Source organism: Ananas comosus, linkage group 25 (assembly GCF_001540865.1).
Source record: "Ananas comosus cultivar F153 linkage group 25, ASM154086v1, whole genome shotgun sequence".
Classification (NCBI taxonomy): Eukaryota; Viridiplantae; Streptophyta; class Magnoliopsida; order Poales; family Bromeliaceae; genus Ananas; species Ananas comosus.
In genome coordinates, this window is record NC_033645.1 from 2,663,725 (window position 1) to 2,677,308 (window position 13,584).

Consider the following 13,584-nt stretch of genomic DNA (forward strand, 5'->3'; position numbering starts at 1 on the left):
AGAGTAAATGAGTAATAATTCAATACACCATGTAAATTTTGATCATTTATTTTTTAAATAGATGGTTGAAATATAATATGATTATAAAGGCGACATACTATTCTGGCATAGGTACCATTCACCAGGTACCTATTTAAAAGGTATTTTGGTTTTAGAAAAATATTTTGGTGTACAAAACTAGTTTTATCCAACTAAAAATACTATAACCTTCTCAAATACCTACAATAATAGTTGGACTTTAAATTACAACTAAACTGTAAATTTAAATACAAATCAACATAAAAAACTTAATTATAAATCAAATTCAACTTTTAAATATAAAACATAAATTTTAAATAAAACTTTCAGTTCAAATTCAAAATTTTAATTTAAATCAAAAATTAAAATTTGGCTTTCAGATTAAAANACCTATTTAAAAGGTATTTTGGTTTTAGAAAAATATTTTGGTGTACAAAACTTAAAATTTGGCTTTCAGATTAAAAGTGCAAGATAGATTCAAAATTTAAAAGTTTAATATAAATTTTGAAATTAAAATTTTACATTACAGTACCAACTTCAAAACTTAAATTTAAATTCAATATTTTTTTGAGTTGGATAACAAATTGGGTATTATCTAATATGGTAAGTAACAAAACTAAATAAGATACTTAATATTATATGATGCTAACAAATTTAGTATATATTACTAATTTTTTTCAATATTGTCATATTAACTAATTCAAATCGGTAACCTGTTTAATAGGTTACTTTATGTAAAATACAATTATACCCTTTACTAATTAAGAGTTTGATTTTAATACTTATAGTGTATTGAAGTATTGCTCTTATATATAATCCACTCCCCACCCAACTGAGCCTTATACACACCCCCAATCCCACCCCCTCCCCCTGCCCCTCTAGCTCCGTGCCACGTGGATAACAAAAGTAAGAATTCATTATATGTAATAGATGTAATAGATATGTGTAATAAAAATAAGGATTTATTATATGTAATAGATTGAATTAAAAAAATAAATCGATTCTTCAATTCAAATTAAAGTATCAAGTAAAAAGAAAAGGACTTGGGCCACTCCCACCCCCACCCAACTGAGCCCCATACTCACCCCCAACCCCACCCCCTTTCCCTGCTCCTCCAGCTCCTCCGTGCCACGTGGATAACAAAAGTAAAGATTCATTATATGTAATAGATATGTGTGTAACAAAAGTGAGAATTCATTATATGTAATAGATATGTGTATTTTTATTCTCCAATGTGTGAAAGAGAGTCCCGTCCTAGTCATTTATAGAAGCAATTAAGGACCATAATTTATTTGTAATCTGCTGTAGATAGAAAGGAGGATACACATTAAATATGCGGTAACATGGCACACTGCTTCAATTACATAACGTCCATTTCACACTTTGCAAATGACCCAATAATGGCGCACCAAATCCTTTTAAGTTAATACTTTCTTCTTTACCATAACCTTATAAATTCACATCCTCTGCTTACTCCCCTTTTACATTTTCACCACAACCCTCTCCTTAGCCATTTCGCATTTCAAATCTCCCTTGTGTCTTCAATGATGGACTCTAAAGCCTTCTCCTTTCGCTTCTTCTTTTTCTTCATAATTTTCGAAGGTAAGGAACAAACGAAAAAGTTTATAGCTTGTACTCGGTGCATCTGTATAATACACATTGTGCTCACGAAAATACAGTGCATAAATATAAAAGTAAAGTGGAGTGTAAAACAATTTTGCTCAAATTTTTGGTTCGGTCTCAGGTGCGCTTGCAGGAACACTATTAAGTGTAAGAAACAACTGCACGTACATAGTCTGGCCCGCGGTCTTGACGAATCCAGACACACCCAGCCCGCCGGCAGAGTACTCGGGCTTTGAGCTCCCGGTCCAAGGGACTGCCTTCCTTCACATGCCGGCGGGCTGGTCAGGCCTTTTGTGGGCCCGAACTCTCTGCGCCGTCAACAGCTCTGGCTCCTTCCTCTGCGCCACCGCCGACTGCCGCACGGGGCGGCTCGACTGCCGCGCTGTGCCGTCAGCCCCTGTCACGCTCATCGAATTCAGCCTCGGTGCGGCCGGCGGGAAAAATGACGCATACGACGTGTCCATCGCCGCTGGTTTCAACGTGCCGGTCTCCGTGGATCCACCGCCCAGGTCGCCGTCGTGCACCCCCGCGGCGTGTCCGATGGACGTGAACGCAGTGTGCCCGCCGGAGCTGCAAAAGGTCAGCGGCGACGGGCACGTGATCGCATGCATGAGCGCATGCCAGGCCTTCAGCGACCCGGCGGACTGTTGTTTGGGCCAGTACAAGGACCCATCCAAGTGCAAGCCCACCAAATATGGCCAGATGTTTAAGCATGCATGTCCTATGGCCGTGGGGTATATTTATGACAATGCTACTCGTTATTGCCAAGGGGGTTCTGATTATTTGGTCACATTTTGTCCTCAAATGTAACTTTCCCATTTAAACTCATCAAGTTACATTTCAATTATTCTTTGCACAGTTGGAGCATGTCTAAAAGTGGCAAATTTTGCTCCATCTTCGCCGTTATTTCTTGGTAAACTGCATGAGGGGAACCTGACCTTAATTTTCAGAAAATTACACTTTGGTCACGCAACCTTTCAATTATTATAATAAATTTTGGTCGCGAATAATGCATATGAGCTGTAAATATTACGACATCTTCTACAGTTATTTATCCTAATTATTGAGAAATTCAGTGCATTTCAATCATAAACAACGACATCTTCGAATTTCAACAAGGAAATTATATGCAGGAAAGCCAAAATGATGTCTCAGAAAAGGAGTTCCATGTTAACCACATCTCCTTTCAGCCTTCTTGTGGAGGCGGTGCCGCGAATGGTGCCGGTGCTGCGAATGGCGGCGCCGGCGATGCTGCGAATGGTGGTGGCGACGCAAAAGGCGGCGCCTGTGTTGCACCAAAGATACCTGGAAACCAAGTCACAACAAGAAGCTCTTACTGGATTTGAAGGATAAAGAGAAATGCTAAGTCCTCGGCTATGTGAACAAGAGAGAATGAAGCAAAGAGTTTTGTTAATTATGAGAAGAATTAATGGCTAACCACAGAGGAGAAGGTTATCAGGCGGCGGGCGCTCCTTGGCTGGGTTGGGATCAGGATCGTGGACTCGCAAGTACATCTCCTCGCCTAAGTACCAATTCTCAAGGATCTGCGAGCGCAGGTTCCACATGCCCGGGTTGTCGAGGTATGCATATACTGCTGTCCATCCCTTAGGATACACCTAAATCCAGAAGATAGTTAGTTTCAGGGGCAGAGAGAGAGAAAGAGAGAGAGAGAGAGAAACCTGAACGGTGGAGCGCACGACAGGATCGAGTAAATTGTAGGTGTCTCTTGAGGCAGGGGTCCAATCGCCGTCACCAAATCTTCAAATTAACCAAATGATTCAATCAGTTTGGTCCTCTTACACAAGGTGTCAAAAGTAACATTTTAAAGTTCCTACTATAGCTGATTTTTTTGATTTTTCTGTAGAAATGAACTAACTGAAAAATAGTATTCATAAGAATGTGATTCTTACCCAACCACATAGAAGCCGAAACCATCAAGATGCCATGAATCCATGAAATCAATTTCATTCTTGAAAACAATCTCCAGCCAACTCTTATGAACTCCAGTGACCACCGAAGTCCCCAGCGCGGCTTCTTGATTTACAGAGCTAGTTGGGAAGGCATCAAGCTGGTAGACCCCGCTACCGTTCACAAAGTAGTCAGCAAGTTTGAGTGGGGTTGAGGGTGTCATGTAGGAGACATTGTTCACGGTGTAGCAGCGATGGTTATTCAGTTCTGCTTTAGAACCAACCAAGATAAATGTCTTTGAGATATTAGCATGTCTCACGTTGAATGTGCCCTGTGGGTTGGGCCTCGCAGCCCCTGCCGTCATGTTCCACCTTCAAAACCATAGTCAAGAAATAGTTAACTACCTTCATATGATTAAATTTCACCGGACATGAAAAATAGTTGGCATCAAAGCTTCGAATCAATAACTGAAGGCAATACCTTAATTGTTAAATTTTTCGCAATTTAAAGAATTACCATTCTTTCGTTATATTCGTAATTTGATGATGCAGCTAAATTTCATTGGCATAAATAACACATGCTCGAATTTCGTATTTGAGCAAACAATGTTCACTCTTTCCAAGTGAAAGAGATGAGATTTTCTTAGCACACCTAATTTGGCATATATAGGTGAAATTACCTGATTGACCTCGCCTGATCGATGGAGAACTCGCGGTCCAACTGATCAGGCCCCAGCGGAAGGGGTCCACTTAACTGGGCTTGCGACTTCATGTAATGCAGTCTCGCAAGACCATTGATGTTAGGGTAATTGCTAGTATCAATTTGCGTTGGACTAGCCACAATATAATAGTCTGATTCCTGCTGGTTTGCCGTGAATAAAACAGAATACGATTGGCCAACATGAACATCAAGTGAGTCCAGCACAATCTGATCAGTGTAGGATCCTTCAGTCTCCACTAAAGTCATTTGATGGTCCTGAATTCTGAAATTAAAACTCAATGCATTTCCAACATTTGAAATCCTCAAGCGGTATGTCTTCCCTGAAAAGAGAAGAATGGGAAAAGTTAATAATATAAATACATAAAGAAAACAATAGAAATATATAAGATGAGATAATTAACTGCCCTTTTGGCCTGGCTTGTGGAATAACTCCACTTCAAAAGGCATTAGAATTTACAAACCATGTGCTTGACTAGATTTTAAATAAAACTGCAAAGAAAATGTGCTTCTTTCAACTGCTCACAGTCAAATGGAACTCCGCAAAAGCTCCAGATAAACCAAACAAGCCCTACGTACTAATGAATTTTAATAGCTGCTTATCAGTGTATGTGTGGGCATGTATCATTTGAGAAATTACTGCTACTTGGATGAGACATTTTAGCTGCTGTATTTACAATAGTTATACTCACCATTCTCCACTCTAAGGAACTCATATTTTCCTCCCCAAACATTGTTATAAGGGGCCTTTCCATTGATGAGAATGTACCTTGCAGGAATAAGACTGAAATGCTTGCTTGATACAATTTGCCGAACCGCCTGCAGACAGCACTACAAACTAAAGGTCATCCAATTACATATACCTCTTGCACCCTTAGTACCATCTAGCAGTACTGTGTTGGACATAAAAAGGAATCACTTTGATCAACAAAATGACATATCTTAATGTCAAGGTAGGCGGCAACATTCATAGAGTAAATCTAGATAAAAAAGATACAGGTCTTTTCAGAAAATATCTCCAACGAATTTCAGTAACTTATTTTTGTTTTGATTAGACCTGCAGGTCAATTGGCCCGTAGGCTCACATGCTCTGAAGATACTGCCCCGCCCAGTAATCGATACCGGATCCCCAAGGTACCCTCCAGAACTCTTAGCTACTTGGGCTAGAGCTAGATGGTATTAACTAACTCTTTTACTTAACAACACTTACATAGTTAATTGGATAAAGGAACATACCTTGTAAGGAACATTATGCCAATCCCCTACAAGGAGATCAAATTCTGCTTCTGGTTTGGGGAAAGGCACAGCGATCACATTGCGATTGTTGACTCTAATTGGACCGAACCCACCCGCAGCCTTTTGAAATTTGGTCGAGAGGAAATAGAAGAAGCTTCCGATTTGGTCTTTCACTTGAAACACATATGTCCAGTTCCTACCAGGCTCTATGGGACAGTTAGTACCAGAAACTCCATCTTGCCATGAGTTGAGTCTCTGTTGTATGCCGTTCCTGCATAAAATAATCTACAATTTAGTAGGTTGTAGTTCATTTCCCCCCTACCTTTCAAAATTTTAGTAACAGAAAAACCTGGTTTTAATGCAATTGTTGCTTTCATCTTTTAGCCCCACATGAGTATGATTCAAAAAATTTTTCTAAATCTTGGTGATTACGCACAACATTATGGATATATATGAAAAAAAAAATGAATTACAGAAGTCAAAGAACATATATTAGCTACAGAAGGGGCTTGCTATTGCATATGATTTAATTGGCAAATATACAAAAAAAAAAGAAAAAAAAGAAGTGAAGAACAACTTGGAATAGACAGAATTTTCTCAAAAAGTTGGAACGAACCATACATATATAATTGGCCCTTCACTTATAGAAAGCATTGGAGAACATTGTTAATTTACACGGTATAAGAAAAGGAAGTCTTCAATTTCGAAGTCCCATTAAGCTTCTAAGTAAACACTCTATTCATATTCCAGATGTGTTGGGATACGTAAAATGTAATTCATCTTTCTCTAATAATTAAGCTTTTTAAAAAAATACATACCATGTCATGAGCAATGGTTCATCAATGTTATTGAAGATGTTCACATGGATCACGTCATTTGTAGTTGAATTGATGAGGGGTCCGGGGAACATTCCATTAATGGTGATGACCTGAATGAACGAATTTACAGTTTTCGATTAGCAATTTAACACTTAAATACGTATATTATTCTAGACAATATAAGCAAGGAAACGATTGTTACTGTAGAATATACATACTGGTTGATGCATAAAAACAGGTCTAATATTCCAATCAAAGGAGACATTCCACTCAAGAAAGATGTCAATGGCTCCAGTTCCTGTGGCAAGAAGCGCAAGTACTGAACATATTACGAAAATGCATGGAAGGCAACACCCCATGGCTTCGGATAGATTTCTTTGCTTAGAGACCTTCTCATTAGTGCAAAAGGTGCAAGGCCCTTTATGTTCTATATATGCCATCTGCAGTTCGTTCTTTGAGAACTGGTGGAATTCTCCAACAAAAGAGATGATAATAAGCCAAAGGACAAAAAAACACAAGAAACTCTTCCATTCGTTAATAACAATGCAACAATTAGTTAGTCTTCTAGTAAAACCGGCAAATACTAGATAAGCCAATTAAGCCTGTGCTTAGATGAAAGTCACACCTCTTATCTTCTACAATTTCTAGGATAACTAAATACGCAATCTTGTGTAATAAGTCTGTCCACAGTTGGCATTATTCTACACAGAGGAGTATGACACTTTATCGACTAATGACAGATGAATTTCATGGTCTCATCATTAGACAAAATGAGCATGGAGTGGGCGGAAAAGTTGGCTTATTGACAACCTTTCTGATCAAATGTGCCAGCAATGGGAGAAAGCAGGCCTTGCTATGGTAGCATTCTCGCAGTCACTGAGTAGCGATAGTATCACAAGAATTAACAAATTTATGTCTTCTTTTGCACAAGCTGAGCAAGTTCTAAGAGGGGCCAATCTAGATTGAACCAACTAATACACTTCTCTCATTAAATCAACAATCAACTAGCCCCTCAATTTTCTGCAGTGTGTCCCCTCTCCTGAACAACTGCAATTAGGTTCAGATCACATGTCGCAAGTTTTTTTTCTGAACTAACACATACCCACAACATAGCGGAACAGAAGTATAGAACAATACCATAGTTTTACAACCAGAAGATCTGCCAAACAGATAAAATACTTAAATTTAACATAAGGGAATTCACAATGATGAACTGTGCTTCAACTTGAATTCAGAATTGTCCAAGAATTACATTGTAAAGATGGTATAACTAAAAGACAAATGTACTGATCCTTCCAAAGACCGAAGACTGAAGTATTGATCTTTCCAAAGGCATATGCAGCCACTTCTGAAGACAATTTCATATGGATTTTCCTAGGTACAGCTACCAGATACACCCATAGCTTTGAAGTTTCAGCACCTTTCTAGATCATTGATATTCACAAAAAAATATTTAATAAACTAGAGATTGCAGCAGTGATGCACTGTATATAACTTTTCAGCGTGCAATAAGATAATAAAGAAGATTAGAATGCCTAGCAAAATTACAAGTCTTAACAACAGAAAAATCTTAACAAAATTCCATAAATTTTATCATGGATGGGACCAACCACATCTCTGTGCCCATCGAATAGGGAGCCTAGAAGATAGTTCTAAAATGCATTGAAACTAATTCTCTTAAGAAGAAGATGAATATCTCCAAAAGGCAGCTATCTTAGATCCTGAAATAACACAGCCCACAAAAGACACAGTGGAGCAATTAGAAAGTAATCGTTAGAACACTAACCAACAGAAAAAGAGACAGTACTCATGCAACAGAACATCAATTGGCTGAAAATGCTACTAACCTCTCGGCGTAGCTAACCATAATACAATAAGACCTAAATTGTCTACAGAAACAATTTCCAAGGAAATTGAAGCCGAATGTAATTATCTAAAACAGATAATTGGTAAAAGCCCTCCCAATCCCAGCAATACCAAATTGTTCAGCACAATTAGTAGCTCAGGAGCTCGTCTTACAGGTGTTGATCCCATCCTTGCAATCGCTGGTGAGATCATTGAATGTCTCAATCTGCTTCTTCCCCCTCAAAAACACCTCAGTGTCTACTTCCATCCTCATATAACCATCAAACTCCACCGGAACCCCATTATTCAGGTTCTTCATCTCCGTATACCACTCGCTGTTCTCGCCCCACAAGTCCTTGAAGTCATCGAGGAAGTGTGTCGTGTACTTATCCTTCAGAGGGTCAAAAAAGGATGTGCCTGGCTCATTGGTCGCGATGTACAGATGCCTGCCATCATCGATTTTGTTCCCAAGAGTGGCAAGCAGAGCCTCCGGCGAGGTGTCTGCCGCCAAATTGGGCCACAGTGCAGTGTTCTTGGCCTTCTCCCCTCGCACCACATGCACGGCATCGAAATCCCAGTTCATCTTTGATGCGATCCCCGACACTATATCCATCAACCGACGCGATTTCCAGAGGAGGTGCCACGGGCGCTGGATCACCGACTCTGTCTCCCCCTCGCAAACTCGATACCAGTAGTTATCTGGCTCCACCGATCCAAACTTCCTCATAATAAGTGTATCCTTCACTTCAGCGAGCTTCATCGGCGTGACGTGGAAGTCCTCGACGAGGTGGAGGCTGAGCCGGTCCTTTTTCCGCCACTGCGTCCAATCGGCCCAGAACTGGCTGTGATTGAGAACCGAAGCGGAGTCCCTCAAATGCTCGAAATCGAAGTAGAATCGAAAGTCCTTTCCCTCCTCATCTTGCTTAGTCGAAGTATACATGGAATTGAGGCAGATGCTGAGATCCATGACCAGTGTTCGGTTGAGATACTGGGCCTCGCCCAGCGAGCAGAGGAAGCTCCAGAGGTAGTGGTTCATGCTCTTGCAGCGATCGCCGCCGCCGACATAGATGAGGTACCTGCCGCGGCTGAACCCGGACTCGGACTCCACGACGGGGAGGGTGTCGTTGACGGTGTCGCCGACGACGGGGACGACGACGGCGGCGGCGCCGGCGGGCGCGGCCTCGGAGGCGGGAGGCGTGGCCGCTCCTGAAGGAGTTGAGGAGGAGGAGGCCGCGCGGGGGGAGGTAGGTGGAGAGGCTGCAGAGGCAGGGGCGGCGGCGGCGGCGTCGGCTCCGGACGCTGCGGCTGCGGGGCGAGTTGACGCGGCTGGGCCTCTAGAAGGTGGAGTACTACGCGCGGCGGTAGCTCCGGAAGGGGCTGTAGGTGAAGATGGCGAAGCCGTTCGGGCGGGGGCCGCGGCGGCGGCGGCCGCCGTCGACGCTGTACCGCACCGCGAAGGCGGGGTTCCTGCGGTTCGCGCGGCGGAAGATGTTCCTGATGGCGGCGAAGCTGTAGCGGGCGAGGGGGTTAACGTGGATGAGGCAGCGGTTCTAGCCGCTGATGGTGAGGCCGCAGTTGCGGGCGTTCTTCTTCTTGTTCTTCGGGGCGGGGCCGTCGGGGGGGCTGCGGCTGCCGAAGCCGGGCGCCTGGCGGTCTAGCCGGNGTGGTTCATGCTCTTGCAGCGATCGCCGCCGCCGACATAGATGAGGTACCTGCCGCGGCTGAACCCGGACTCGGACTCCACGACGGGGAGGGTGTCGTTGACGGTGTCGCCGACGACGGGGACGACGACGGCGGCGGCGCCGGCGGGCGCGGCCTCGGCCGATCTGGCGGTCCGCGGGCCGAAGCCGTCGGCGTCGGGGGGGCTGCCGGGGCGGGGCTTCTTGTTCTTCTTCTTGCGGGCGTTGACGCCGGAGTGGTAGTCGCCGATCTTGGCGACGGAGTAGGTGCAATTGGGGGAGCGGGCGATGTCGAAGCGGCGGTAGTCCTTGTAGAAGGCGGCGCGCTTGGCGTCCTTGGGGCGGAAGCGCCACGCCATGTCGCAGCTGCCGCCGGCGGCGGCGGCGCCGGGGGCGGGCTTGCCGAAGCGGTAGAAGTGGATGTCGGGGAAGGCCTCGATGGCGGCGCGCATCATGAGGTGGAAGATCTCCGGGTCGGCGCAGTTGAGCGGGGCGTCGGCGTCGCAGGCCTCGGCTGCGGCGGCGGCGGCGGGGACGGAGACGTCGGAGAGGTGGATGGAGGGGGGCGCGCCGGAGGAGGAGGAGTTGAGGAAGTCCTCGCCGGTGCGGAGGGCGGAGGAGTCGTCGGCGGGGAGGGTGGAGGAGGAGGTGGTGGAGGTGAGGAAGGAGGTGAGGGAGCGGGAGGGGGAGGAGTTGGGGCGGAGGAGAAGGGGGTCGTCGGGGGAGTAGGAGGCGGCGAGGAGGGTGAAGGCGAGGACCCCGAGCACGAAGAGCGCNCGCCCCCCCCGCCGCCCCAGACCCCGCGCCCCGAGTGCATTTGTCCACTGGAGGGAGGGTCGTGCACAGTGTGGAGTGAAAGCAAGGAGAGAGAGCGATGGGCTGTTTGGATCTGAGGAGTCGGTTAGATCTGGTGATTTAGAAAGGAATCGAGCCGACACTTTCAGTGTTTTTTTTTATCTTCTTTTCCCCCTTCTTCGGTTTATTAAACAATTATCTATTCCATGGTTTTACTGAGGGAGGTGGCACTGCAGTGTTTAGACGATCTAATTATCTATGCCATGGTTTTATTACTGATCACTAATGCCTAGTTACGCACTCCCTTGCTTAACTTTTAAAATATAAAAAGTATTTTCAAATATTTTTCAGTAAGATAATAATAATTATTATTGGCAGAAAAATACAATACTCTCTGTATATATTATTATAAGATAAACTTTTACATAATACACCCCATAATCTAAAATTTTATTTTTAAAAATTTTAATACTAAAATTAACATAACAAGTGAATAAATAAAGCCATTTGAAAGACTAGAATGTAGAATTTTATACATAATTTATGTTTATATAGGTGCACAAGTAGTATTACTCTTCATAGGGTTCGTTTAGCTCGCGTATCTGTATTAAATTATTGATTTTTTTTTTTTTTACATTTTATACCGTTTCGGTAATGCTGGTTATTTCTTAAAATATGATTACAAATTTGGTCAGACAGGTAGGCCCCGATTTTGTTGTCCGTGGGCCGTGGCTCCTGGGCTCAATGTTTCAAGTTTTCAGACCGTGACATGTCCTGGCTACACGTTAGGCCACGTGGTAGAGATTATATGATTATCAAAAAATTTTACTTAACTATCCTTTTTTATAATAATTTTTTTTGATAGAAATAGAAATAAAAGGAAAAACTTCAAAAATCCCCCTGGGATTTCGTAGTTTCTTACTTTGCCCCCCTGTGGTTTAAAATGTACCAAATTGCCTCTCTGTGGTTTCGTTTTTATATTTTCAGTAGTTTTTTTGTTAATATTTTATTAATTATATACAAAATACTTCAAATACCCATCTAGATTTATCAAATATTCACTTTAGTACCCTTTAATTTTAACTTTATCACTGATTTAAGAAAAAAAATTAATAAAATTGATAAGAAAAAGAGAAAAAAGAAACCATAGGGGGGCAAATTGATACATTTTAAACCATAGGAGGACAAAGTGAGAAACTACGAAACCACATGGGGTTTATTGAAGTTTTTCCGAAATAAAACTCTAGAGCAATTAAGTGTAAACAATAGTTACATGCCACAAACAATACCTTTTTTCTTTTTTCTTTTTTCCTACCGTCACGTGCCACAAACAATACTTTTCCGAAGTGTTCTAGTCACCAACTCGTAGAAGTTTGAAAATCAGTAAATATTCTAATAGTAACGACTGGTGCTGAGATATGATTCTAAGTAGCGCCAGCATTACTAACCATAGAATGACTACATGCATCTCAGCCCTCAAGGCACAGCTCTCCTCCTTCAAAACTAGACTAGGACCGAACAGTGTGCATTGGCGGTAGAGCCCTTACGACTGTTTAGTGTGAAGTCAATGTATTCGGCACTGTGTGACGGGAGGACAAGGGACGGGCGTAGCTGCAAAATTTGGAAGCTCTGCATACCATTAAAAGTTAAAGTATTCTACTAGCTCGTCCTAAAAAAGAGACCTCTTACTGTAGAAAATTTATTAAAAAAAGGATGGATAGCAACATTAATTACGTGTTGCGTAGATCTGATGTGGAAACAGTAGACCATCTTTTTTCTCAATGTGTATTCTTCAAATTTCTTATGGTGATGTCGTTGGAGGATGTCCAAACAGGAGATTTGGGCGAAGCTGTGCATATTGTTTGGGACATATGGTGAGAAAGGAAGGGGTCACAGTCCATGAGCGATGGTTTATCTGGACTAATAGCCTGTTGGGGTGGGTCATCTGAGAGATCAGGAATGGTGTTACTTTAGGAGGAATCAGACTGATTCAATCCGTGGTTGCTATAAGGTTAAACAACTGACGTCCGTGTAGAAGAAACTTTGCCCTGTGGAGAGATACTGATTTTTTTTTTTTTTCGTCTTAGCCCTACTTTTCATCTCCCTAGAGGCCTTGTTGTCTCACCCATGTAGCTAAGTTCATCTCCTGAATGAATAAAGCGGGTAGTGTGCTATCTTTTTTCTCAAAAAAGAAATTGAGTGCTATTCAATAATAATAAAAAACAGATGTATTTAACTTAATTGCATTTTTTACAATTCGTTTCTAACAAAATAACCTTTATTTTCCTTTTATCCTCCACCGCTACAGTCTTCTTCTTCTTCATGATTTTTCTTTTTAAAAAAATCACAGCCAATTACTTGACATTTTTTTTTAAAAAAATATTTATGGCTATGCTACCACAGAAAGAAAAAATTAAATTTATAAAATAAAATATTTTTATCATTTTGTTATATAAATATAATTTTGTACAATTTAGTAAATATTTTTTAAAAATATATTTAAATAATATTTTATTATAGAATACTATATTCTGCATTGACATAAAAAATAAAGCCAGTGCCACGTAGACAAATACTACTTGTGTGTACATCAATTTAGGTGGCGCATATCTTACAACACTCAAATCGAGGATTAAGATTTTTTTATTAAAAAATAGAATGTGATTAGTATGAAACAAAATAATTTTGAATAATAATATTATATAATATATAAATCAAAAATCGAAAATTAACTCACATGCTGCATTAGTTGACTTCGTGCAACTCGGTATTTTGATCTGGCATTTGATTCGAGGTGTCAGAGAGTCGCAAGGACTTTGGGCTCTATAGAAAATTTTCCCTAAAAAGTTAAAAAAGTACAAAATTTACTTCAACTAAGACTCATCTTAAATTGACTATTGAACATTTCAAAATTTTAATTGTAATCTCCAATCGTTCAATTTATC

At 41.8% G+C, this 13,584-nt stretch overlaps 3 protein-coding genes across 4 annotated transcripts; 1 reads left to right on the forward strand and 2 right to left on the reverse strand.

The window, feature by feature from the left end:
• Positions 1,735-2,469, forward strand: LOC109703732 (glucan endo-1,3-beta-glucosidase-like; the record flags this gene model as incomplete). Its single annotated transcript, XM_020224455.1, has 1 exon — positions 1,735-2,469. A coding segment is annotated over one exon (717 nt), but the record flags the coding sequence as incomplete, so codon positions are not given.
• LOC109703506 (monocopper oxidase-like protein SKS1) lies at positions 2,585-7,933 on the reverse strand. Of its 2 annotated transcripts, none has more exons than XM_020224132.1 (9): positions 6,539-7,933; positions 6,321-6,430; positions 5,503-5,773; positions 4,959-5,085; positions 4,229-4,589; positions 3,552-3,920; positions 3,321-3,399; positions 3,080-3,257; positions 2,585-2,946 (listed from the first exon to the last, which is right to left on the reverse strand). In XM_020224132.1, exons 1-9 carry the CDS (start codon positions 6,758-6,760, stop codon positions 2,828-2,830), a joined length of 1,836 nt encoding a protein of 611 aa, XP_020079721.1. In that variant the 5' UTR covers positions 6,761-7,933; the 3' UTR covers positions 2,585-2,827. The 2 variants fall into 2 exon arrangements, with proteins under 2 accessions (XP_020079721.1, XP_020079720.1); XM_020224131.1 differs by having other exon boundaries at positions 4,959-5,097.
• On the reverse strand, positions 8,128-10,620 carry LOC109703507. Its single transcript, XM_020224133.1, has 2 exons — positions 9,982-10,620; positions 8,128-9,345 (listed from the first exon to the last, which is right to left on the reverse strand). The coding sequence occupies exons 1-2, from the start codon at positions 10,297-10,299 to the stop codon at positions 8,323-8,325; spliced, it is 1,341 nt and encodes a 446-aa protein (XP_020079722.1). The 5' UTR covers positions 10,300-10,620; the 3' UTR covers positions 8,128-8,322.